Raw genomic sequence first — 25,166 nt, 5'->3', positions numbered from 1 at the left:
GGACCCGGAGGGTCGGGGAGCCAGAGCCTGGAGGGCTGACCCCGCAAGGAGAGGCGGGGCCCGAGGCGGGCCGGAGGGAGGAGGAAGGAGTCGGAGGAGGAGGGGACGCCGCGCCCCAGTGCCCTCGCCATCCAGTGCCCGGATACCCGGCCGTCGCTCCCCGCCCCCGGCCGCCGGCTCCCCGAGAGCCCTCACCCGCGGCTCTCGGCCCCCACCTCCAGGCCGGGCTCAGCACCCCGGCTCCGGTCGCGCCCCCTCCCACGTTCCCCTGTCCCGGGATCTAGTTCCCCCACCGCGACACCACGCCCCACGTTCCGCACACCGGTGGCTTCGCCCCTCCCCCAGGCCCTGCTCGCGTCCCCGCCCCCAGTCGCGTCCCAGACCCGGGATCTCCCCCTCCTCCCCTCACGCCCGGCCCGGGTCCGCACCCCCGGCCCCGCACCCCCGGCCCGGCCGCGCCCCCTCCCGCGTCCCCACCCCCGGGCCGCTTTCTGGCGGCGCCACAGGCCTGCTTGGCGGGCGCGCCATGGGCAGCGGCAGCAGCCGAAGCAGCCGCGCCCTGAGGCGGCTGCGCAGCCCCGACAGCCGGCCGGCCGGGCCCGGCGGGACAGCCCCGGAGGGCGGGACGGGGCCGCCAGTCTCGGCGACGGCGGCGGCAGCCCGGGAGGAGTCCCGGGAGGCGGCGGCGGAGGCGGCGGAGGGGGCGGCCGGCCCCGGCCCCGGCCCCGCGGCGCCCCCCGACGGCGGGGACGAGACGCTGCGCCTGCTGGACCAGCTGCTGGCCGAGTCGGCGGCCTGGGGCCCCGGGGAGCTGGCCCCGCGGGGCCCGGCGCGGCCCCGACCCGCAGCCGGCGCCGGGAGCCCGGTGAGTGTCGGAGCCCGCGGAGCCGGTGGGGCAGCTGCGCCGATTCCTGCCCCGGAGCCCCCTCCCCGCCGGCCCGCACCCCGCGCCCTGTCCCTCCGGGGCCCCCGCCCTGTTGCCCTGTCCCCCAGCCCCCGCGGCCGTCCCGCCGCGCTCTCCCTGCTCGCCCTCTTCCCCTCTCTGCCTCCTCTGGGTGCTGGTCTCCCTGCCTCCAATTTGGGGGGTGACAGTGCTGTACTGGCAGCAGCCTTAAAGGGCAGGGAGACAGATACCCCTTAGCAGAAATGCCTCTCCTAGGCTTGCTTCTGGCCAGAGCTTGCCTTGTTTTCCTTTTGGAACTGTGGCTTCTTCCAGCCTAGGTAGGGGCTGGCCAGCGGGGCTGCTTTCTTCTCAGGTACCTCCCCCTTGGCCATTCCCCGGGCACTGTCGGAGGAGGATGCTAAGAGCTGGGACCGGTAGCCAAACAGTGTTTACAAAGGCCCCTCGCGTCAGACACATCAGGATCTTTGCCTTGTGGTCAAGCAATTTGCATACTACTGGCTATTTTTAAGACGCTGTGCAATTTCTTTTTGGCTTCCCTCTTCTCTCTTCCAGAACACTTGTAATAACATCCCCGCTGTTCTAGAAAAACAATAAAAGTGAGCACTCTCGTATGGGAACAGCCTTCACTCCAGCAGAGCTGAATGAACAAGATCTGTGATATCAGCTCCTGGGCTTGAGGAGGATGTCCAAGGCAGTTCCCCCCTTCCCCGGAGCCCTGCAGGCTTTGCTTAACAACTGCTGGGACCAGAGCGGGGTGTCTTCCGGGGCAGCCACCAAGCAGTGGAATCCTGGAAGCTCCTCAGTGAGGTGGGGAGGGGTGGGTGGAAAGGACTGGGTCAACCTGGACACTGCAGGGCCTTCCTCTCCTGTCCTCCTGCCCATCCCCTGCTACCCTCCCCAAACGAGCTGCAGCAAGTGGGACTCAATTATATAACAAGATTCCTTTAAGATTACATCAGAGTTCCATTATATAACCCTCAAAATGAATAAACAGTTGAGAAATTTTGGGGGAAGTTCTGAGACGGCACGGAAGCAATCTTTTAGGGATCAGTTGTCAAGTGCTTTGGAAACTTTAGAAGCGAAAATGAAAAGAAAACAGAGAGAATGGATTTCCCTCCCCCGTCCCCACCCCCATTCGCTGAGTATCACAGCAACTCCTAGGTTGCATGGACTGCCTTACTTATTTTTTCAGTCATTTCTCAGGTATTGCTTGAGCACCTACTGTGTGCCAGGCATCACTCTGGGTGCCAGAGATGAACACTGATGGCACGCAGTCCTTGCCCTCAGGAAGTTGACAGTGTAATGGGGGAGAGGGATCTGCAAACAAAAGGTAGAATACCTGTGGGCAGTCTGTAGAGCGAGTCCACAGGAGGAGCAATTGGTCCTCTGGAGAAGTCAGGTCAGCATCCCAGCAGGACAGCACTTGACCTGGATCTGGAAGGGTCTATGGCACTAGCCAGGCAAACAAGCAGCAAAGAGCATTTGGGCAGAGAGAAGCCTGCATGCAAAGGCAATAGCGGCCGGGGCATATGGTACCCAGGGTGTGGGTGGGCGCACTGTAGTTGAAGAGGTTGGGAAGGGTGAATGCCAGGCTACGGACATGTCACACTAGGAGTATTCCCTGCTGAGGAGCTTGGACTTTACCATAAAAGCCGTGGGTATCTTTGAAGGACTAAGGGGAGTGACATTTTGTGTCTTAGGAAGGTTGGACCAACAGCCACGGGGAGGATGAACCGGGCGGAGTAAGGACTAGGGGCAAGATGTCCAACTGGGGCTGCTTCGGTGGTCCAGACGGGCAGGTCCTGAGGGCAGCAGCGCAGTGAGAGGGCTGAAGGGGAGATGGAGTCGAGAGAGATTAGGAGGTAAAGTCAGCCAGCTGTGGTTGCTCTTTTGGATGTGGATTGTATGTATCTTCTGTACCATAGATGTTTCTTTTTTTTTTTTTTTTTTTTGTGGTACACGGGCCTCTCACCGCTGTGGCCTCTCCCGTTGCGGAGCACAGGCTCCGGACGCGCAGGCTCAGCGGCCATGGCTCACGGGCCCAGCCGCTCTGCGGCATGTGGGATCTTCCCGGACCGGGTCACGAACCTGTGTCCCCTGCATTGGCCGGCGGACTCTCAACCACCGCACCACCAGGGAAGCCCCATAGATGTTTCTTGAATGAATCCTAGAATCCTAGACTATTAGAGCTGCAAGGAGGCTCCTGAGTCCAGTTCATTCTCTTCAGGTCTGGGGAGATGAAGTAAAAAGGTTGAAGCCTCTTAACTTCCTGGCTCTAGAGGTCACAGGTAGAAGGCTAAGTGCCTGTACAGCCAAGTGTGGAGTCTATGCCGTTTTGCTTTACACTTTACACCCTTCAGCTGAGTCTCTGGCAGCTGTACATTTTACAAGACTCTGCGTTAACAAGACAACATTGGCCTGGGAACAAATGGGGATTTTGACGAGTCGGTATTGAAACCTATATGTAGAAGTTGGCCCTTCTTCAAAATGTTGGAAATGATGTTCCCATGGACAGAGAAAGCCTGACTGAGCATGTAAATAAACACTATTTTAAATTTCTCTGGAAGGAAGGAAGAAAAGCCTTCTTAGGTTCATAACTATCTAGCATTTTGGAGGAGAGAGGTATTCTCCATAAGAGAATGTCAAACTCAAGTGAAATTATCCCTTTAAGCACCCACATTTACAATTTTGACCGCTGTTGATTAGAATTTCTTAGAGACGAATTATGTGTATCTCTGAACCCTTATTCTGAATCTTATGTATTATTCTTGTCTATGTCCAAGAATAATTGTAGCTCATATTTCAGTGAGCACTTGGGTCTCAGACATGTATTAACTCATTTCATTTTTACCGTTATTATTATCGTCCATTTTTACAGCTGGGCAAGAGGAAACAGGCACAGATGAAAGTTAAGTGACTAAAGCCACGTGGTTATGGCAGAGCAGAGATCAGACCCCCCGACCTTGACAGTCAGACTCCTGCACCCTTCGTACGAAAATGGCCCTGGCAGCTGTGAGACTTGCTTGTTACTGCCTTTCTGTCCTTGGTCCAGCCTCAGTCTTAACAGCTGTCACTGTTTACCACTGTCAGTCTGTATGCAACCAGCCAAACTTCTCTGTATCCCTCGCCCAAATAGACACCTCTCTGAGCGGCCCCGGGTGGTAGAAACACAGAAGCATGCTCGCTGGCACTGAGCTTATAGGAGGAGCAGGACCCTCCAAGGTCAGGCCTGGGAGAGGTCTCCTCCCTGGCCTGACGAGTCATCTGTTCAGTGAATGAGCTTTGTGGCAATAATTTTAGTTGATCAAGTGCTCTTTTTTTGTCTTATTTCTTAATTCTTGGTTGTTTTCCTGATACAGTTTAGGTTGCTGGATAAGCATAAGGTATTGCTATATTCCATCTAAAACTTGAATTTTTAAAATTAGTTTCAAAGAAGGAGTTCAATCACCTATTTAAAAAGAACTCTTTAACCATGGAGTTTTTCAGCTTTTATCATGTATATGTTCTGAATCAAGGTAAATTTTTCCCTTACATTTTGGTTAGAAGCAACTTTCAGTTAAATATTTTTTTTTCTTGTCTGTGAACCATAATACTTTGTAATGAAACACTACGTAAGAGGATTTTCACTCTGGATTGTAAATTTGGGAAAAATTATGGGCAAATTTGAGGTAAGACACAAATGTGAAGGATACAGTAGTCTCTCTGCACTGGGGCTGTGTTACAAATCCCCATGTCCAAGAAACAGGATCTCAGGGAGAAAATGGGATGAATGAAGCCAAGGCCACTGGGGAACCCGTGACAGTCTGTGTGTGTCTGTGTGTGGATTTACATTCACTGAAATAAAACTACTGAGACACTTCCCCAAATAAAGAGCATTTCCGTGACATTCCTAGTTTTCAGTCCAGTTCCATAAACTCTTGGTACCAATACATGTCAGCTAGAAAGAAGTCTTTCCCTTCATGCAGTGTTAAGTTTGGGTGCGTGTCCACTGCAGAGATGTGCATGAGATGTTCGGTTTCCTATCAGATGACGTGCACAGTAGAGAAGGGGAAGGAGGATTACGTCCGTTGGGCACCTGCTCTGTGTTAAGGACTGCATTAGGTACTTCCTGGTCATTGTCCCACGTTCCCCTCTTCAAACAGCCTTTTAGATAAATAGTGCTTTCTATTTTACAAACAAGGCCATCTCAGTCCCAGGAGATTGATAACATACCCAAACCACACAGCCAGTAAGTGGGGGCAGCAGAGTTTGTAGCAGGCCTGCCGGGCTCAGCCCCTCCGTAGATAACCTGGGACGTTCCATGCCTTTTCCGTTTTCCAGATGTCCAAGTCACAAGGCAGATCCAGCGCTTCCAGCGCTCTGCTCACAGTGGCACTAATACCTGGCCCGTTTTTCTTTACTGTGCGATTCTTTTTTAACGTTCAGTAATCCCTAGCGTTCCCCAAGCAAACTCATCAAGAACCTGTATTTTGTCTGATAAAAGTACCACCCGTCTTGCCCTCATAATACCCCCTGAATGTTTTTTTCGGCAGCCTCCTTATTCATTCAGATGTTTATGTGCTTAGGGGTCATACAGTTTTTACTAAAAGTTGTGAGACTCCCAATTATTCACTTAGTACATCTGTCACCAGCATCCTTTTACTTGAGCATTTTCACGAGCCCCTGCGTGTAAGCAGGTTGCTGGTTGCACAGGGGCAGAAGCAGAAGAACAAAGAGGCAAAAGACTCAGAAAGAGTCCCCTCCCCATCCTGTATCAGTTTTGATTCCTGTGAAACAGGGCTTTGCAGTTCACTTGCAATCACTCGGAAATTGTTCAGATGTTGTAATACAGCCGCTGTTTATTCAGGCTATTCTAATAGTCGGCTTCTTACATCCATTGTTTTACTTAATCCTCATCAGAATAGGTACCTGCCAAATTGGTGTCGCCTCCCCCCAACTTCATGTCAGAGGGGACTGCACAAGGCTCAGAGAGGTGGTTAACTTGGCCAGTATCGTGCAGTTTGAAAGAGCCGGTCGGAGGCTTTCTGACTATACCTCTGTAGAGTACTGTGTGTACTAGAAGTTTAACGGAGTGAATTTGCCATCAGGAGGGATTCTCACTTGTTCCCTGATTCCTCTGGTGCTCAGTTTTTCTCTGAGATAGGTCTCCATGCCCCGGCTTCCGTGATTGCGTACAAGATGTGTTCCAGTCTCTAAAGATGTGTTCAGCCCAGAAAAGGTTATGCTTACTTTTAAGTGTCTGTTTTTGAAGTTAGAATAGGTAATATACATGCACATGAGAAAAAAAATGTTCTTGGTTGTTCTCTGCAATAAAAAACTTAAAATGATCTTACTCATGAGAGATGTGGGGTTTTTAAAAAAATATTTTATTCAGTTATTTATTTAGGCTGTGCCAGGTCTTAGTTGTGGCACGCGGGCTCATAGTTGTGGCACGTGGGCTTCTTAGTTGTGGCATGCACGCGGGATCTAGTTCCTTGACCAGGGATCGAACCCAGGCCCCCTGCACTGGGAGCGCAGAGTCTTACCTACTGGACCAGCAGGGAAGTCCCACATGAGAAGTTTTAAATGAAAAGATAAGCCCTATATTAGCTTCACTCTACGATTGTAAAGGAGTATATGCTCATTGCAGAAAAATTGGAAAACAGAAAAAATATATATTTAAAAAATATATAGAAAAGGAAATAAAGATTGCTCATAGGGCTTCCCTGGTGGTGCAGTGGTTAAGAATCCACCTGCCAACACAGGGGACACGGGTTTGATCCCTGGGCCTGGAAGATCCCACATGCCACGGAGCAACTAAGCCCGTGTGCCACAGCTACTGAGCCTGATCTCTAGAGCCCACAAGTCACAACTACTGAAGCCCACGCGCCTAGAGCCCGTGCTCCACAACAAGAGAAGCCACCGCAATGAGAAGCCCGCACACCACAGCAAAGAGTAGCCCCTGCTCGCCGCAACTAGAGAAAGTCCATGCGCAGCAACGAAGACCCAACGCAGCCAAAAATAAATTAAAAAAAAAATAAAGTTCCCTTAAAAAAAAAAAGAGCGTAGTGTAGATATACAATTTATAACATCCTTTTATTTAGCATTATAGTATAAGCATTTCTCCCATCATAATGTCTTCATAATTTGCCCACCATCCAGAGGTAGTGTTATTTAATTGATCTCTTATTGTGAGATATTCAGGCTGTTTCCAGGGAGGTTTTTTTGTTTGTTTATTTTTTGCCAATATTGAGAATCTTTTTTTTTTTGGCCATACCGCGTCGTGGCTTGCGTGACCTTAGTTCCCCGATCAGGGATTGAACCATGCCCCCTGCAATGGGAGCGTGTAGTCCTAACCACTGGGCCACCAGAGAATTCCTGTAATGTTGAGAATCTTAAGAAAATTGTATAGGCAAAGACCATATTGCATCATTAACAATTTAAAATGTTTCCCAATATACTCTTTAACTTATCAGCTGTCACCTGTTTTCATTTCTTTTGTTCTTTTTTTATTTTTAACATCTTTATTGGAGTATAATTGCTTTACAATGGTGTGTTAGTTTCTGCTTTATAACAAAGTGAATCAGTTATACATATACATATGTTCCCATATCTCTTCCCTCTTGTGTCTCCCTCCCTCCCACCCTCCCTATCCCATCCCTCTAGGTGGTCACAAAGCACTGAGCTGATCTCCCTGTGCTATGTGGCTGCTTCCCACTAGCTATCTATTTTACATTTGGTAGTGTATATATGTCCATGCCACTCTCTCACTTTGTCACAGCTTTTAAAGATATATATCATTGAATTATAACAGAGTCTTAAGATTTTTTTACGTAAACTATCTCATAAGCGGCTTTTCATGCGTTGCATAATATTCTTCATTATTATTTTAATGAATGCGAAGTATTTCATCAAGTTCACGTACTTTAATTCACTAAAGCATCTATTACTGTTCTAGACTAATTTTCAACTTGTTCCTGGGCAGTCTTAGGTGCCCAAGGCAGAATTCCTTTCCCAAAGTCAGAAGAACTTCAAAATCAACAGTATTTTAGTGAGATATTGAAACTGAAAATTATTTAGGGTGGGAGAATTATGTGTGAAAATCTAAGGGTTTGGATTTGTCTTGTATTAAGTTATTTAATCAAATTGTGATTTTAAAAAATGCAGCAGTATCTCTCTCAATCAGTGGTCTATTAATTAGAAAAATGTACCATCTAATATTGGTCTATCCATTCAACGTTTATTTTTTGACCACCTATGTGTGCCAGGTACTGTTCTAGGTGCTGGTTATATAAAGTGAACTAAACAGACAAAACCTTCACTAACCTTCGGTCATGGAAGTCCAACAGTGAACAAAATAAAGTATAAAGAACAAAAAAGCAGTAGGGGCTGGGGAGATCAGCAATGGGCCTGCTCTCAGCAGTTCAGAGCTGGGAGAGATAGGGTGGTGGCCTGGTGCCCGGGCAGAGAACAGTGAGCCTTGTGGCCACCGGAAGGCCTTGGCTTTTTTGCGGGGGTAGGGGGTGGGATCATACCGGTGCCCCCTGCATTGGGAGCGCAGAATCTTAACCACTGGACCACCAGGGAAGTCCAAGTCCTTGGCTTTTACTTTGAATGAGGTAGAGAAGGCTGGAGGAATTCTGAACAGCGGATGACATGATCTGGTTTGTTTTAAGGCTCACCCTGGCTGCCCTGTTGAAGACAGCCTGGGATGGGATGGAGGGGCCGAAGCTGGGAGCAGGGCTGGGAAGCTTTTGCAGTAATCCAAGTGAGAAGAGGGATTGGTTTGGACCAGAGTGGCAGTGAGTGAGCTGGGAAGGACTGGTTGGCATATGGACCTAGATTAGAAATAGAGACAGCCAGCTTACTAATGGATTGGCTGTGGGTTGTGTGAGAAAGGAGTCAGAGGACCCCGAAGTTTTTGGTTGAGCAGCTAGAAGGACATAGTTGGCATTAACTGACCTGGGAAGTGTGGAAGGGGCAGGGTTTGAATGTTGTGCATCAAGAAGCTGTTTTAGAATATGTTAAACTTGAGATGCATGCTAGACATCTACATAGAGATATCAACTGAAAAGATCTTTGTAAGAGTTTGGCATTCAGGGGAGAGGCTAGGTTTGGACTTATAAGTTTGGCAGCCATTAAAACAGAGAAGGGTTGAGATTAGATCGGACCACCAGTAATACTGAGGCCAGCTAACACCTGAGTGTGTGCCAGGCACTGCTCTGGGTGTTTATGTGTGTGACCTGTGTTCAGAGGTAGAGACGATGAGGGGACATCCTAAAGGGGAGAAAACCAAGAGGATTCAGGTCTGGAAGCCAAGGGAGGACAGTATATCAAGGAAGAGGGAGTGACCAGCTCTGGTAAGTGCTGCTCGAGGGGACAAGTGAGATGCAGTCTGAGAGCTGACTTTTGAATCTGGTGGCTTGGAGGTCCCTGGTGCCCTTGGCCAGCGCCGTTTCAGTGGAGCGGTGCGGGAAGCCTGATGGGCTGGACTCCATTGAGAATGGGAGGCAAGGAACTGGAGAGTAGCCAAGGCTTTCAGGAAGGTTCTTTTTACAGTGCATTGCTGGTGGGTAGCCATAAAGATGGCTCCATTAGGACACTGAATTAACCATAAAATCTCAGTCCCAGGATGGGCTAGATAAAAGAAGTTTGGGGGATTAAATGTGCTAGTGAAATTCAAGGGCACCCTTAAAGAGGGTATTCTGATTCAGTCTAATAGATATAAATTCAGTGTTTTTACTACCAGGTGATAATTCATACTTCCCCCCGCCGCCTAATAAATCTTAGTCACTCAAGATCTAGGGAAGGTCATTATCTGTCTTCTAGGCTGAATGAATCCACTGTCCACCGTTTTTGCAAAGGTTCCCTTTTGCTCTAGCAAAGGAGGACCAGGGTAACTCTTCCTTGTCTTTTGCCGTCAGCCAGGGCTTCACAGTAATCCTGGCTCACAGCTGCTGTGGGATGTGAAGGTGAAAACAGACATCAAAATGATTACGTGGCCAGAAAGCAGATCCACCGGAGGGATTTGAAAGTGATGGATTTGATAATGGACTTTCGGCAAAAAGCCACTATTTTGAAGACAGTTACCATCTGTCCGCTTTCAGATCTCTAGCAAAGAACACAAATTTAAGTGGCAGTAAGTGGTACTTGATCAACCGAGGAGTCATAGGAGAGTAAAGCATAGTGCTGACCCCCAGGGCGCATACTGTGTTGGGGGAGGGTTGTGAAGTGAGCGTTCGTCATGGAAGCCCTGGGGTGGAGGTAAGTAGGAATTATTACATACAAGGAGTTGAATAATCCCATCCAAGGCGGAAGTCTTCCCATCCAAGAAGCCCTGACATCTGAGTTGGTTGTGAAGGATCGGCAGAGTTTTCCAGCAGTCAGTGAAGGAGGGGGCATTCCATAAGGAGCAAGCAGCATGTAGAAAACCCCAGAGGGACCAAGTGCCTTAGGAGAACAGCATGTTGTCCGTGATGGCTGGACAGCAAGGTGATGATGGCTGGACGGAGCGCAAAAGACAACGAGATCGGTTTGGGTCATGATTTCACAACCTTCTAGGCTAAAGGGTTGAACTTTATCCTGTAGGCAACAGGGAGCTAGTGGAAATTTTGTGGGTTTTATTTTTAAATGATTATTTAAAAAATCAGAATAGGTAATATACATGCACATGTATATTTTAACAGGTACACTGAAAGGAAAGTTTCCCCTCCACCCTGTCCCCCACTTTCTCCAGTTCCCTTCTCCAGAGACGCCCAGCTTATCGAGTCCTTGTGTCTCCTCCCCAGCCTGTGTTCAGAAAGACAAGGGGTGGCAGGAGGGCGGGGGATGAGAGGAGACGGCGCGGGAAGCAGGGTGCCCAGGTGGGAGATCCTGCAGAAATCCAGGTAAGAGGCGATGCGAGAAAGCGAGGTGCACACTGGGTGTGAGAGCAAGGGAAGGCGGGCTGCCGCAAAGGCACCCGGGTTTCCTGCTGGCGTCGTAGAGTCGACAGTGATGCTCAGTGTTGCGCAAGTTGGCTTTGGGGTGCGAGGCAGACAAGCTTGTGGGCCGTCAGAAGCTCAGGTCCACTGTGCAAGGTGGTTGGAGCTGGCATGTAACTGTGGACCTCAGCATCTAGATGGGGCGACGAGGGAGAGCATGTGGGTGGCCGGAGAAGAGTCCTGAGCTGGAGCCCTGGAGGACTCCAGGAACCGGAGGAAGATGCTTCCTCACAGGAGATGTACGAAAACAGCCAGATTTAAAAGTGTTTAGAAGTGCTTGCCTGGAGATGGGGTCAGAGGTGTGACCCCAGAGGGCTCCCTCCCTCCGTGGTTCCGGGATGTGGGCTTTGTCCGTGGTTGGAAGCCTGACCTTAGTGAAGGTTGGAAGCAGGGTCTCCCAGCGCCTTGCCTGAGGCCGGGCCCCAGCGACTGGTGCTGAGCGCTGGTGCGGGGGAGGTGGGGGAATGAGGTGGATTGGGCGTCACTGCAGCGTCTCAGTGAGGTGCTGAGGAAGGCTTCCTTGCACAGGAGCTTCGGGCTCCCCCAGCGCCTGGGACGAGCCCTAGCTGGACTCCGGTGAGGAGGGTCAGTAGTGGTTCGTGCAGACGGAGATTCTTAGCACCTGAGTGCCGGGAGCTGTCACCAGCCCAGAAGGCAGCCTGCAGCCCAAGGCTACCCATTCAGATTCCCAGCAGACCTCGCCGCTTTGGTTTCTTCGCAGTTTGAGAATCACAGATGCTGGAGCTGAAGGGACCTTAGAGACCATCGAGGCTACCTTCTCATTTACATCCCAGGCCTTTGGGTCCCAGCAGGGTGATTGTCCACATCCCCAGCAGGACCAGGATCCATGCCAGGTCATCTGCCTCCGGGGGTGAGGATCTGGCTGCCGTGTGAAAATGCGTTTGCAGGTGCTTCATAAGGTGTAGATATGTAATTTATTGTTATTTTCCTTCAGTTCCACCCTTTACCTTCTCCAGGTCCCCCGGCCTCTGTCTCTGGAAACACTTTCCTGAAGCAAGGCCTGGTGAGGGGAGGTGGGCGCCCTAGGACCGGTGGCTTCAGAGTCAGAGCCTCCTTTTGCAAAAGTCCTTTGTCACTTTAGGAACGCAAAGCAGCCCTCACAGCAGAGTCCACTGGGCCAGCAGCGTGTGCTGCCTGGGAAGCCATGAAGTGGAGCCGTGTGGGGACAGTAGTGCCCCCGGGGGTGAGAGGACTGAACCCGACTGGCAAAGTGCTGAAACCTGCCGAGGCTGGGAGATTTCGGTACCCGGAGACCGAGTTCACTCTTCTCTACACTGCATGTATTAACATTTCCATAATGAAACATAAGCAAACCTGGGCCTCAAAGAAGGACAGTTCTTAGAGAGGAAGGGGGAAGTCTACTGATAAAACACAGCAGGGTGGATGGATCTCAGGCTCGTCGTGCGGAGTGAAAGAAGCCATGCAAAAAAGGGCGCGTGCTGTCTGACCCCACGTCTTTAGGCTTCTAGAGAGGGCACACGGGTGTGCGGTGACAGGGGCCCACTAGTGGCCGCCTGGAGATGGGAAGGCAGAGGAGGGAAGGAGGGAGCATCACCCGGGGGTGATGGATATGGTTTAACAGTGGATACACATGTCAAAACCTTTCAAATCGTATTCTTCAGACATCTGCAGCTTGTTCCAGGTCAATTATATATATTATTGGTATGGGTACATATATACATATAAAGCTGTTACACTTTAAGAGTTAAGGGGAGAACTCTTTAAACAGAAGAAGCAGGATATACATATTGTTAAATAAAATATTCAGTGGGTTTTCTAAAGATTAACCACCGATACTTCACTTTTTTTCAAAAAACCCTAGTTGTAAGAGTCAGAGGAGACTTTTTTTTTTTTTTTTTTTTTTTGCGGTATGCGGGCCTCTCACTGTTGTGGCCTCTCCCGTTGCGGAGCACAGGCTCCGGCCGCGCAGGCTCAGCGGCCATGGCTCACGGGCCCAGCCGCTCCGCGGCATGCGGGATCCCCCCAGACCGGGGCACGAACCCGTGTCCCCTGCATCCGCAGGCGGACTCCCAACCACTGCGCCACCAGGGAAGCCCCAGAGGAGACTTTTTTTTTAATTAATTAATTTATTTTTGTCTGCATTGGTCCTTGTTGGTGCACGCAGGCTTTCTCTAGTTGCGGTGTGCGGGCTTTGTTGTGGAAGATGGACTCTAGGTGTGCAGGTTTCAGTAGTTGTGGCTCACAGGCTCTAGAGCGCAGGCTCAGTAGTTGTGGCGCACGGGCTTAGTTGCTCCGCGGCGTATGGGATCTTCCTGGACCAGGGCTCGAACCCGTGTCACCTGCATTGGCAGGCGGATTCTTTTTTTTTTTTGCCGAACGCGGGCCTCTCACTGCTGTGGCCTCTCCTGTTACGGAGCACAGGCTCCGGACGCGCAGGCTCAGCGGCCATGGCTCACGGGCCCAGCCGCTCCACGGCTTGTGGTATCTTCCCAGACTGGGGCACGAACCCATGTCCCCTGCATCGGCAGGCGGACTCTCAACCACTGCGCCACCAGGGAAGTCCCAGAGAACACTTTAAGAAATCATCTTATTCAGTTCTTCCTCAGATGTTTTCTGCTTCTTGTTCAGCTGTGGTGTGAGTTTTTCAAAGCCTCCCTGGGATCTCTAGTGATGACAGATTACATGCTCATCCTGAGTTCAGCCGGGTTCCCATGGCCCCAGTCCAGGCGCCATGGCCTCCCCGGGGTCCAGATGTGTCCTACCGACCAAGAGTGGCAGGCTTCCTGCTGGCTGGGAGCTTGTGTCTGCACTAGGCCTGGAGCAGCCACCAGGGGCTGCTGTGTCTTTGCTTTTCACAAGCTCCTGAGCTGCTTCAGCAAGCTGGATCTTCTGGGAGGCCTGTCTAACACATTTTGCATCTGAGAAAGTCAAGTTAAAGACTTAAATTGACGAGAAGAAGAACCACACATTCAAACCACAGAAAGAAACACACGTAAAGAAATGAAAGCTATAACAAAGCTGAGCTCTCAGGGAAATTATAAAAGAAAGAGTATGGCCTTCTGTTTGAGTGAAGCTTTGGGGCGTCCAGTCCACATACTTGATGGACCACATCATCGCTGCCCTACAGCTGGCAGTGCGTCCCCGTGAGTAGTGAGCAGAGCAGCGCAGAGAAGTGGAAACTGGCTGTGACTACGCAAATGTTTGATTCCGATGTCTTGCTCTGTCACTCAGTTGCCCACCTGATGGGAGAAGCCATATCTGTAACAACTCTTACAAAACCTGGTGCTGAGAGGAAAAGCCCCCAGCAGGTGATGGCAAAAGCTGGTTCCAGCAGAAATGGACAAGAGGAAACTAGGGTCCCTACTGGATGACTTCATAAAAAATAGCTGAAGGGTAGTTGAGTAAAAGTATTACTTTACTTCTCTGTTGTCCCTGAGAAAATAACCAGCCTCAGTGACAGAAAACTGCAGGGAGGAAGCTTGGCGTCAATATGATACGGGAGAACTTTCTCATATGCCCAAGAGAGTTGACAGGAGGCTTTCAATGACATATCTGTGCACCCGTGTTCATAGGAGCATTGTTCACAATAGCCAAAACGTGGAAGCCACCCGAGTGTCCCTTGATGGATGAATGGATAAACACAACATGGTATACGCGTACAGTGGAATATTATTCAGCCTTAAAAAGGAATGAAGCTCTGGCATCTGCTACAACATGGGTGAACCTCGAGGACATTCTGCTGAGTGAAATAAGCCAGGCACAAGAGGGCAAGTACTGTGTGATTCCACTCAGGTGAGGTGCTAAAGGACTCATTTCTATCTGACAGGAAGTGCAATGGTGGCTGCTGGGCTTTGGGGGAGGAGAGTTGTTGTTTAATGTGGACAGGGGTTCAGTTCTGCAAGATGAAGTTTGTGAGATTGGTTAATGTACTTCACTCTACTGAACTGTATGCTTAAAAATGGTTAAGATGGTAAATTTTAGGTTAGGATGGTTTAAGATGTGTGTATTTTACCACAGTTAATTTTTTTTGAATAAAAAAAAATTAAAAAGAATTTTCAGCTAGTCTGAGCTGCCCGAGCAGGAATGGGCTGCTTCAGGAGGTGGTGGAGGTGAGTGCGTGTATGTACATGTGCGTGCACATGTGTGTGCGTGCCTGTGTGACTTCCCCTCCTCTCTCTCATCTTCATCGCCCCTCCCTACCCTCTGTCTCTCTTCCCATTGTGAATTCCTTGCTGCCTTGGGAGTCATCTCCTCTTCATCTTTACACTCCCCAAAGGCACAAATATTCAAAGGAATATGCAGGGAATACTGAATCTCCGGGGCAAGATCACTAGCCACTAGCAGACACTAGCTGGCCCTTCATGTACCCCTGGAAGGAAGTTGTGCACCTTTACTGTGCAGCCCACCTCCACGTGGAGAGAGCGCCAGGTGGGCAGGGCAGGCTCTTCTGGCCAATGCATGGGAGTGCCTGTAGTGGCAGGCGGCTGAAAAACCAACCAGCCAGAGAAAAAATAACCAACCAGCCAGAGAACCAAGTGAACGCTAGAAGAAACAAAGACAACAAAAATAGACCAATGACGACTTCAGTTATTTATTTGGATTACCAGACACAGATTATAATCAACTATGTTTATTTTATCTTATTTAAGGGCAATACCTTTGAAGGACCAGGACCTCTAGACAGTGACCTAGCATATTTTAAAAAGAATCAGATAGAACTTGAAGAAATGAAAAATACAATAAACAAAATTAAAGATTCTGATGGTTTGGGTTAACAGGAAATTAGACAGAGACAAAGAGAAGATCAGTGCCCTGGAAGACAGAACTGAAGAAATGACCTACACAGAGAGACCAGGATCTGATTAAGGACAACTTGAGAAAAAGCCACGGCAAACCTAATATTACATTTGAAATAATGAAAACTTTCCCTTTCAATAAAGGAACAAGACAGAGATGCCTGTTATCATTTCTTTTCAAGGTAGTACTGGAGGTCCTAGCCAGTGCAGAAGGGCTAGGTGAAAAGTGTGTGGGGACCAGAAGGGAAAAAATCAAATGGCCATTTTTCTCAGATAACGTGAACGGGAAGAAAGACAGTCCAAAAGAATCTACAAATAAGTTATTAGGACTAATAAGAGAGTTTAGTAAGACTGGTGAACACAAAATGTATATATTTCAGAAACAAACAGGAAGAAAATAAAATTTTATTTAAAAGAGGATAATATCGAGTATCTAGAAATCGGTCTAAAAAGAGATATCTATGACCCCTACAGGGAAAATGATAAGACTTCTTAAAAGACATTAAAGAAATCCTAAATGAATGGAGAGATGTTCCCCGTTTTTAAACTGGAAGACTTGTTATTATAGATATCAAGTCTGCCTAAAAGGATCTGTATATTAATTCAACCCCAACAAAATCCCCAAGGGGGACAAACTGACTGCAGTACACATATAAGGAGGTGCAAGGAACCGGGAAGAGTCCAGGCTTATTCTAAAGCTGTGGAAACTGAGACGGGGTGGTGGTGGCACAGGACAGGCATGGACCAGTGGAAGAGTTTGCAGACAGACACGTGCGACATCTGAGCACCCTTGACTTAGAACAAAGAAGGCACAGCAGAGCAGCAGGGCAGGCTGCCAGGCAGCGCTTAGATGGAGGTCAGGACTTCAGCTCCTGGAATGAGAGATGGGGACATGCTGGCCGTTAGCTGCCGGGGAGGTGGGGAGTCTCTTGGTGTGAGCTGTGTAGGTCACTCCCCTCTCCCAGCCTCAGCTTCCCACATGCAAATTAGGCGGATGGAACTAGACAGCAGGGGAGCCTTTCCACTTTCCAGGTCTGGTTTATTCAGCCCTGGGTTGAGTGTGGTGGCCGTCTGTCAGCACAAAGCCAGGGCAAAGACAGGCTGTACCACTGACAACCTTCTGATGCCTCTTCCTTTTGTCCTTCTCAAGGTGTCCCCAAAACGGAGCACTGAAGACCGCCCAGAGAGCAGCAGTGTTCCTGAGTAAGTACGGGGGTGGGGCGCGGGGGGGAAGCACATCTCTACCAGAGTCACAGCCACCCTACCCCCCGCCCTCCCCACGCCTCCGCATCCCCCTTCTGGATGCTCCCCATCCCCGGCCCTGGCCCCACCCATTCACTCAGAAACTATTTGCAGTGGCTCATCTGTAAATGAGGCACAGTCCTTGGCCTTCAGGAGTTTACAGCTTAGAAGGATGGCAGGTGGGTCCCCCATAATCCCATTACAGTGTTAGCAGGAAAACACATTTAAAACCCCTGGAAAGTGTCAGCTGAGGACCCCAGGCCCAGAGACCAGGCCTTCTCTGTCTGCATGGCCCTGGGCTTTGTGAGGATTCCAGGGCCCCAGGAGCAGCCAGCACCAGGAAGCTGTGCTGGGATGACCTTGGGCCTCTGGCTCATCCTGCCCTTGGCTTTCTCATCTCTAATTGGGTCACAGTGATCGGCCCTGGGTCACTGGGAGGTAGGTGACTGTGGTGCTCAAGACCAGAGATGTGAAAATTCTGGCTCAACAGCTATTTTTTATTACCAATTCCAAACAGCTTCAGGGCCAGAACTTTGCTGGTTTCCCTTATTTAACAAACATTTGAGGAGACCTTCTCCTGAAGATTGGGGTCTCTTCACATGGGCTCAAGGGAGGTCTGAAAGGGGACAGACCTGCTGAGGGCTGGTGGAGGAACTGATGTTGAAATGGCTTGCAGGACACGTATTTTCACCAAGGAGAGAGGAGGGCCGGTGTGTTCCAGGTTGTGGGATCCACAGGCAAGACACAGAGGTCTGAACAGGACACCACGCATAGGCCGGTGACATTTAGCACAGGGTCTGGGGGAGAAGGAGGGCCTTGAAGGCCAAGCTGAAGCCGTGGGCCGCTGCTGTCCAGCCAGAGGACGCTGCGGTCAGCTCTGGGCACTGGGACTCCACCGTGGCCGCGGAGGTGACGCGGTGAGCACATGTACACGGGCTCCGCCCCTTGCCAAGGCCAGAGCTTCACTCGGCAGAGAGGAGCATCCCTCCCGGTCCCCCTCACAGCCCCTGCTGTTCACTTGTTTTGCAAACCATCACAGGCTCCGCTTAGCACGGCTGCCTCTGGGTGGGCTCAGCGCCCCCGTGCACTCCCGTGCTGGACCGGGCGCTGTGTCTCGCCGCAGTGACTGGGCACCAGGGCCGGCTCTGCTCCGCTGACCTGGACGCCCGAGCACGTGGCGCGGCGGGGGACCTGGGCCCGGCGCGGTGCCAGCGGAGCTCAGTCCCGCCTGCATATTTCTACTGATTGTAAAGATAACTGGCAGTGACTTTCTTAAGTTTTCATCACCCCAAGGACTTTAGGAGGATGAAATTCTGCCTCGAACCAATTAGCTGTTTCTTCTTCTTTTTAAATGAACAGGTCCCTGCACCTCACATGCAAACTCCAGGACATCCCTCACCAGGAGCACTTCATTCATTCATTCATTCATTCACTCCCTCAATATACTTCAGTGGGAGCATCCTGAGTGCCACGCTAGGCCCTGGACCCTGGGCTGGGTGGGTCCCAGGCTGGTCCTGGCTCAGTGGCTGCAAAGGGGAGAGTGTCATGAAGGTGAGATCAGGGCTGTGCCTCCCGGAAGCACGCTCTGAAGCCATACAGGCCTCCCCCAGGGTCTGGACTGGCAGCAGCCACCCTCCTCTGTTCCCCAAACTTGGGCTCCCCTGCCTGTAGGGGAACCTCTCTGAGGAGGGAGCGGCGGGTGTCCTGCCGCCACGTCCACGGTGGCTTCTCACTGCCCGCGGCCGGCCCTGGGCTCCTCCGCACAACCAGCGTGCGCCCCCATCCCCGCCCCCCAGACTGGGTGCACATAGAGCACAGCCCCCGGCACCCTCCTCTCCTGGTTCCTGCAGCGCCCATCCTTGCGGCCCCAGGCAAGCCCACCGTCCCCTTCTCGGCCGCCAGGACCCCTCAAAGCAGCGCTTCAGGGAGAAGTGTCCTAACGTGTGCAGTTTACTTTGACATGCATCCAGAAATCAGATAAAGTAATAGACATGGGATAAAGTAAACCCAGCAAAATGTAGCAGAAAAATATTTACTTAATTGTTGGATCCACGATTTCAACTTTTCGGTATGCTTGAAAGTCTTCGTAATAAAAGGTTGAAGAGGAAAATCCTCCCAAACTCAGTTCACGTATCTCCTCCTCGGAGACTCTCCCCCTCCCCTCCCTCCGTGTCAACCTGGTGAGTCTCCCTCCTTCAGCAGTGCCGGCTCTAGTTTACACCACACCTGTACGTGTAACGCAGAGGGTACCTGTGACAGCCTGTCTTACCTCTTCTCACTCTCAGCCACATCTCTGGGCCCTCACAGCACCAGGCACAGAGCAGGTGCTTCACAGATGCAGCTGAAGGGAACGTTCGGTGTGAACCTGGGCCTGTGGGCCTTGACCCCCGAGTCCTGACCGTCCTCGATGTCGGCCACGCCCTTTCTCCAGGGTTGGGGTGTGGAAGCAACAGAGCTGAGCCAGCCGGGCTGGCTTTGAGGACAGGGCTGGGCTGGCCTGACCTGAAGTCTGTGAGGATCCGGTAACAGAAGCCTAGGGCCTGTGGAGGGGAAACAGGGATTCAGGAGCCTTCTGTCTGCAGCTGCTGCTGAAATTTGCTCATTATTTATTCTGTAAATGCTTGTGGGATACCTACTATAAGCCAGGCCTAGGCCAGGCACCCCGTTTTCCTAATGAGTAAACAGATACAAGGTATGATTTGCCCGTGGTCAAAGGGCCAGTAAATTCTAGACCCAACAGATAGTACAAATGACTCAGGCCTCATTTCGCATGTGGCTCTGCAGCCCAATTATAACTGATTTGCTGTCTCTGGGGAAGAGTAATCGGTTGTTGTTTTGCATGACTTTAGGAATCTCTGACATAGTGGATTATAATTTAAACAAAGATTCAATTCTTGACTCCTCAGTCCCTCTAGGAACCATCTCTCCCTTTTAATGTCGTGCTCCCCTCCCCCAAGTAGGGGGAGACCCCATCTCGGTCTTCAGGCCCCTGGGCCGGCAGCCCCACGGCCGCTGGTGGACAGTGTTGCCCGCCAGACAGGTTAGGATGGCGTGAGGCCGAGTGGAGCCCTGGCTGCTGGGGCTGCAACACCTCCTGTCGGCCTCCCCTGCCGGCCTCCTCATCAGCCTCCCCCATCGGCCTCCCCATCAGCCTCCCCTGCTGGCCTCCCCTGCCAGCCTCCCCCGTCGGCCTCCCCATCAGCCTCCCCTGCCAGCCTCCCGTGCCAGCCCTGCCTCCTTGCCCCCTTTCTCCCCCATGTCCCAACTGCAGGGAGCATCGGGTGCCTAGAGAGAAAGGCCTTGCTGAGCTGTGGGACCGGGTGAGGACGGTCTGTAGCCAGGTCACCATGGGACCGTGGGCAAGGCATTTCTCCCCCATCCACAGAGAGGGGGCTGGCCTGGGTGACCCCAGAGGGCTGAGCGGGAGGCACGTGTCATCTTTGGGCTTGGGGGGAGGTGGAGTCCCGCCGTTAGACCCTCATCCTTGCTGTTCAGCGCTGGGGGGCCTGTTAGGCTGCACACACCCTGAGGTGACAGTCACGTGGCCAGGAGCCCAGCTCCTGCCCTGTATTCCGGGACAGCAGACAGGGCCCTGGAGGCTGCTCTTAACATGTCAGGAGTGCGACGGCAGTGATCAGGTGGGCCTTAGAGATCATCCAGCCCAGCCCCCAGCTCACATGGCAGCACGTCTCTGGCTGGCAGGTGGGAGCTCGAGGTCCCATACCTGGCAGTGGGCAGCTCTGGCCTAACTCCTCCTTCAGAGGTAGCCCCTCAGGCTGGCAGCACCCAGTTCGGCCCAGGTTTCACACCCTCCCACCTGTCAAAGGTACTGAACGGGGCAAGGCCATGGCCAGGCACAGGTGGACACCGCCGTGGGACAGGCTGCAGGACAGGGAAGTCGGCACAACAGAGTCCGGAAAGCCGGAGAGGGGGTGGGCAGCCGGGTCCAGGCTGGTGGGAACCACTTCCAGGGGCCCAGGCAGCAGGATGAGGATCCGGAGATTTGGTCACTTAATACACTGCCCAGCAGTTTGGGGGAGTGGCCGGGATCCTGACACCCCGTCCTGTCCCAGCGTGGCAGCTCCTGTGAGACACCCCCGCCCACCCAAGGGGCAGGCACAGGGAGTGGGTCAGGCCGATGGATAGTCGAGACACAGCCCACATTTGCTGAGGGCCGTGCAGGGTGCAAAATTCGGTGTCACACGCTGGCCATGCGTTATCTCATTTATGCCTCAGAATGAATTTAGGAATACAGCTCCATTTTAGAGAAAATGATCACTGAGCTAGTAAGTGGCAGAGCTGGGATTCAAGCTGGGTCTTTCCACCCCCGGGCCCTCACCCTTAAGCATCACAGGCACTGGCTTCCTCACAGCGTAAGGTCTCGGGTAACGTCGGGGAGATGAAACCAGAGAATCAGGCAGGGGCCTGCTCATGGAAGAGGTTGAGGAGGTGTTCCCGGGGCAGAGGTTTTCAGTTTTAGTTTTAGGATGGATCAGAATTCCATACAGGGGCCACCTTGGTTGTCCAGTACAGATGTGGAGTTTGAAGGTAACATCTTGTTTTCCGTGTCCATCTTTCTCACCCACAGAGCCCCAGGCAGCTGCCACAAGAGGCCTGAGAGGCAGTCAGCCATCACGTACGACTACTCCGAGGAGGAGCTGATGGCCAGCATCGAGCAGGAGTACTGCTGCTAAGGCTGGTGCTGCAGCAGCCCCGTGGTCACCCAGCGGCCAAGGCGCCGTTCCTCCCAGCCCCAGCCCCAGCCCCAGCTGACTGGGTCTCTTAGGAACCTAGGCTGGGCGCACACATCCCCCTGCCCTGCCCAGGGCTCTAGCTGGAGCTTAGCCACCTCCAACATGCAGTTACTCCCAGATCTTTCACAACTGCCCTCTTCAAATCCATATTCAGACAGTCCTGAATGTGGCCGGCAGCTGGCCATCATGCTTGCTGGCAAGAGGTGATCAGCTGTGCAGATCCAGGCCAGAAGGAAGGCACAGGTGCTGCCCCACAGGTGCACGGGCAGGTGACCTGCCAGATACCTGCCCCTCCTCTCAGTCTCTGAGGAGATCCGTCTACAAGGCTCTCCTGGATCTTGAAATGCTTCCCCTTTCTGAAGGCCCACTTGCCACCTGCTCCGAAGAAGCCTCTTTAGCTGAGCGTGGCTCAGACTGGACACTTTGGGAACTCTTAACACACGTCCCAGAGGGCCCCAAGGAGGTTCCCCTCTGGAGGGCACACCCAGGAGGTATGCCTTACCGAGCTGGAGGGAGTCACCCTCTGTTCTGCAAATGAGTCGCCTGGAGATGTTATTGAAATGCAGATTCTGATTCTGTGGGTCTCCAGCAGGGCCTGAGAGTCTGCGTTTCTAACCAGTTCCCAGGTGATACCCAGGCTGCTGGATCCCAGCCATGCCTGGAGTAGCAGGGACCTTGTCTGAGCTTAGGCCTGGCTGACTCTTCCTCGCCCGGTGCTGGAGGCTGCCCAGAGCCACGACCCACCCACCTCCCCAAAGAGAGAGGCCTGTGCCCCTGCAGGGGGTATGGTGGGACAGGAGCCAGAGACCCCAGTTCTGATCCTTGCTCTTGCACTAACTTGCAGTCACTTCCCCCCTCTGGTCCTCAGTGTCCCTCTCTAGAAAGTGAGTCCTGGAGGCATGCCCTATTCCCCAGCTCTCACCATCAGGGGTCACACAATCCCAGGCTTCCTCGGTCTCTCGTCCCCTGGGGGCACGGGACTGCCTTCCCCGCTGAGGGCGAGCACTGGCCACACCTGGAAAGGGTCTTCAGGGCCGCCGGCTCTTCCCACCTGGTAGAAGGTAGAAAATCACAGCAGTGAGGCCAGGAGAGCCTTAGAACGTTCCCAGCTGACTGATGAGAAAGCTGACACCCTGCGAATCAGGCAGGGCCTGGGGGCGAGTACTTCCTGCACTAGACGTGTGCAGAGGGCCTACTGGGTGCCGAGCGCGGCTCCAGGCCTTCCCTTGGTCGCTGGGTGTTGCTTCTGAGACCCAGCCTTCTGCTCTGGGGCTGAGTGTGGAACCTGCTCATGAAGGGGGGGTGGGGGGGGGATGTGGCTGAAATAGAGGCAGGAAGAAAAACGTCTCCACGTCGAAGGTGACAATGACACATCGATGTCTGGAAAAGTCTCTGCCACACACGTGTCTCCTGGCTTCTGTGGTGGCGAGTTCCTCTGAGATGCTACAAAGCCCAGGAACTTAGAAAACACGCTCCATTCCCAGCTCTGAGAAATGTTGTGTCCGTCCTCCTGGGGAAGAAGCCAGGCCACGGCCCTCCTCTGCCCCTTGCACGAGTTCTCAAAGGGGCCCTGCCTGGCTCAGGCACCCTCTCCTCAGCCAAGGTGAGCTTTTCCAAGACGCTTCCCTTTGATGTTCCAAAGTCTCAGAGCCACTTCTCACCGGGCTCCCATCCAGTGAGAGAGCACCACTGGGTGGACGCCCCTGGGGAATTTCTGTTCAACCCCCCCACTCGTTCTCACCTTCTGAGCCCCTGCTGCTGTGAGCCCGGCCCTCTGCTGGACACCAGGGTTCACGTAGCAAGATCTGGTCTCCACTAGTGAGGACACGCTGTTTCTAGTGGCGCACCTGTAAACATGGATTCACGCCAGAGAAGCTAGAGGCTGTCAAAGAACTGTAGCCAAAAGCCGTCTGAAGATCTAGCCTATGTGGATTGGGGCTGTGGTTCTTTTTCTGGGCTGGCGATAGGCAGGAGAAAAGCCTTCTTGGTTGCCTTTGAGAGGACAAATAACATTTGAGGCTCTGAAGTCCTGTGCTGTCCCTAGGAAGGAGACAATGTAAAACCAGACCTTTGGGGTGGTGACATCTGGACCCCCTGGGACCAAATCAGACCTTAACAGGTGGGCGGGGATCAATTTTCTGGTGTGATGAAACCCCTCTGGAAACAAAAAGCTGCCTTTTCTGTGACGTGTGGACCCTGGGAAGGAGCAGTGACACATTTTAAGTCCTCAAGAGGTGGATGACATCCAATGGACACCCTGTGGAGCTGGTGCCCTGGAGTGTGCACATGAGACTGAAAAAGCGTGTGGTTACCCGGCTGCGCTTTCAAGGTCCAGACCTCCACCAAAATCAGGGGCCTGTGGTCGGCTGTCAACAGTGGCACCACGTGGCAGAAAGGCATCCACACAGCAGGGTGTCCACTTGGACTGGGTGTCTCTGTCCCTGGAAAGTGGTGGCTACAAAGACCCCAGCCTGGGATAACTAAGCCCGAGAGGTTTAGGACTCTTTTCAGGGAAGGGGAGAAACTGTAGACGGAGGGGCTGACTTTTCTACTAATCTGGTGAGGAGAGGATTTGAGTGAAAAATAAAAAAACCATGACCTTAGTAGCACAGGTTACAGACACGTTACTTCTTTTTAATTATTATTTATCCAACGTCTACTTGAAGAGGGTGGGCTCCAGGCCAGGCCCTGTGACAGGTGGGCCCTGGGGGATAAAATAAAGATGTGATGCGAGTGAGCAGAGTGAGGTGGGAAGAGCCGTTGCCGTCGGGGTTCCAGCATCCTCGCTGCTCCCCGTCCTTGGGCAGCTTGGGTGGCGGGGACTGGGCTCCCCAGGGAGGCCCTGCAGCTTCTCCCTGCCCAACGGCGCCTCTTCCTCCGCCCCGGTCGCTGGGAAGCCTGAGGGACAAAGGCCGCCGGGCGCTGTGCCCCCGCGGAGCCACGCGGATGAGAGGTGGGCGGGTCGCGGGGGTGCGGAGCCCGCGGGCGTCGCGCGGAGGGAGCTGGGGGCGGGGGGGCTCCCACCCAGGTCTGCAGACACTCAAGGGGACCCTGGCTTCGAGCCCGGCCCCATGCCGGCAGGAACTTTCCCGGCAGCCCCGGCAGAAGCGCTTCTGAGGGTCCCCGGAGCGGTTTCTGCGGATTGGGTCCCCCGCGCGGGGAGCCGAGCTCGGGTGCGCCCCCTCGAGGCCGACCGCAGGCCCCCAGGCCCGGCGGGAGGGCCGCGCGGCTGCTGAAGCCCGGGTCCCGGGTTCTTCGTGGGCCCAGAGGTGCGTGTGCGGACTTGCTGCCCCACTGTGGCCCTTTGTTAGGGGTGTCTCTCAGCAGAACCGCCTGGACACCACCTGTCACAGCTCGTGTAATTCCCACACACAGAGCCATCTCCCTGGGTTCCAACATCCAGCCAGGTGGGCATGGGGTCGGGGAGCGCGCACACTGAGCCCGAGGCCCCGCCGACGTCCTGGCCCACCGCGTGCGCCTTCTATGCTCTCTCCAAGCGCCTTATCCGCTAGGGCGGCCCTCTAGC

The 25,166-nt window shown here is 52.7% G+C and overlaps 1 protein-coding gene across 1 annotated transcript; it reads left to right on the top strand.

The window, feature by feature from the left end:
• Positions 1–203: 203 nt before the first annotated feature.
• CYS1 (cystin 1) lies at positions 204–24,256 on the top strand. Its single transcript, XM_082642058.1, has 3 exons — positions 204–865; positions 16,795–16,847; positions 21,475–24,256. Exons 1-3 carry the CDS (start codon positions 527–529, stop codon positions 21,578–21,580), a joined length of 498 nt encoding a protein of 165 aa, XP_082498184.1. The 5' UTR covers positions 204–526; the 3' UTR covers positions 21,581–24,256.
• Positions 24,257–25,166: the final 910 nt, after the last annotated feature.

Source organism: Mesoplodon mirus (assembly GCF_964341445.2).
Source record: "Mesoplodon mirus genome assembly, chromosome: 14".
Taxonomy (NCBI): domain Eukaryota; kingdom Metazoa; phylum Chordata; class Mammalia; order Artiodactyla; family Ziphiidae; genus Mesoplodon; species Mesoplodon mirus.
Note: the sequence above shows the minus strand (reverse complement) of the source record. Positions and strands in the feature narration are given on the sequence as shown.

Coding starts and splice junctions, on each gene's coding strand:
- CYS1 (XM_082642058.1), top strand. CDS start 527: ATGGGCAGCGGCAGCAGCCGAAGCAGCCGCGCCCTGAGGCGGCTGCGC. Junction 866..16,794: donor CAGCCGGCGCCGGGAGCCCG/GTGAGTGTCGGA, acceptor GTCCTTCTCAAG/GTGTCCCCAAAACGGAGCAC. Junction 16,848..21,474: donor GAGAGCAGCAGTGTTCCTGA/GTAAGTACGGGG, acceptor TCTCACCCACAG/AGCCCCAGGCAGCTGCCACA.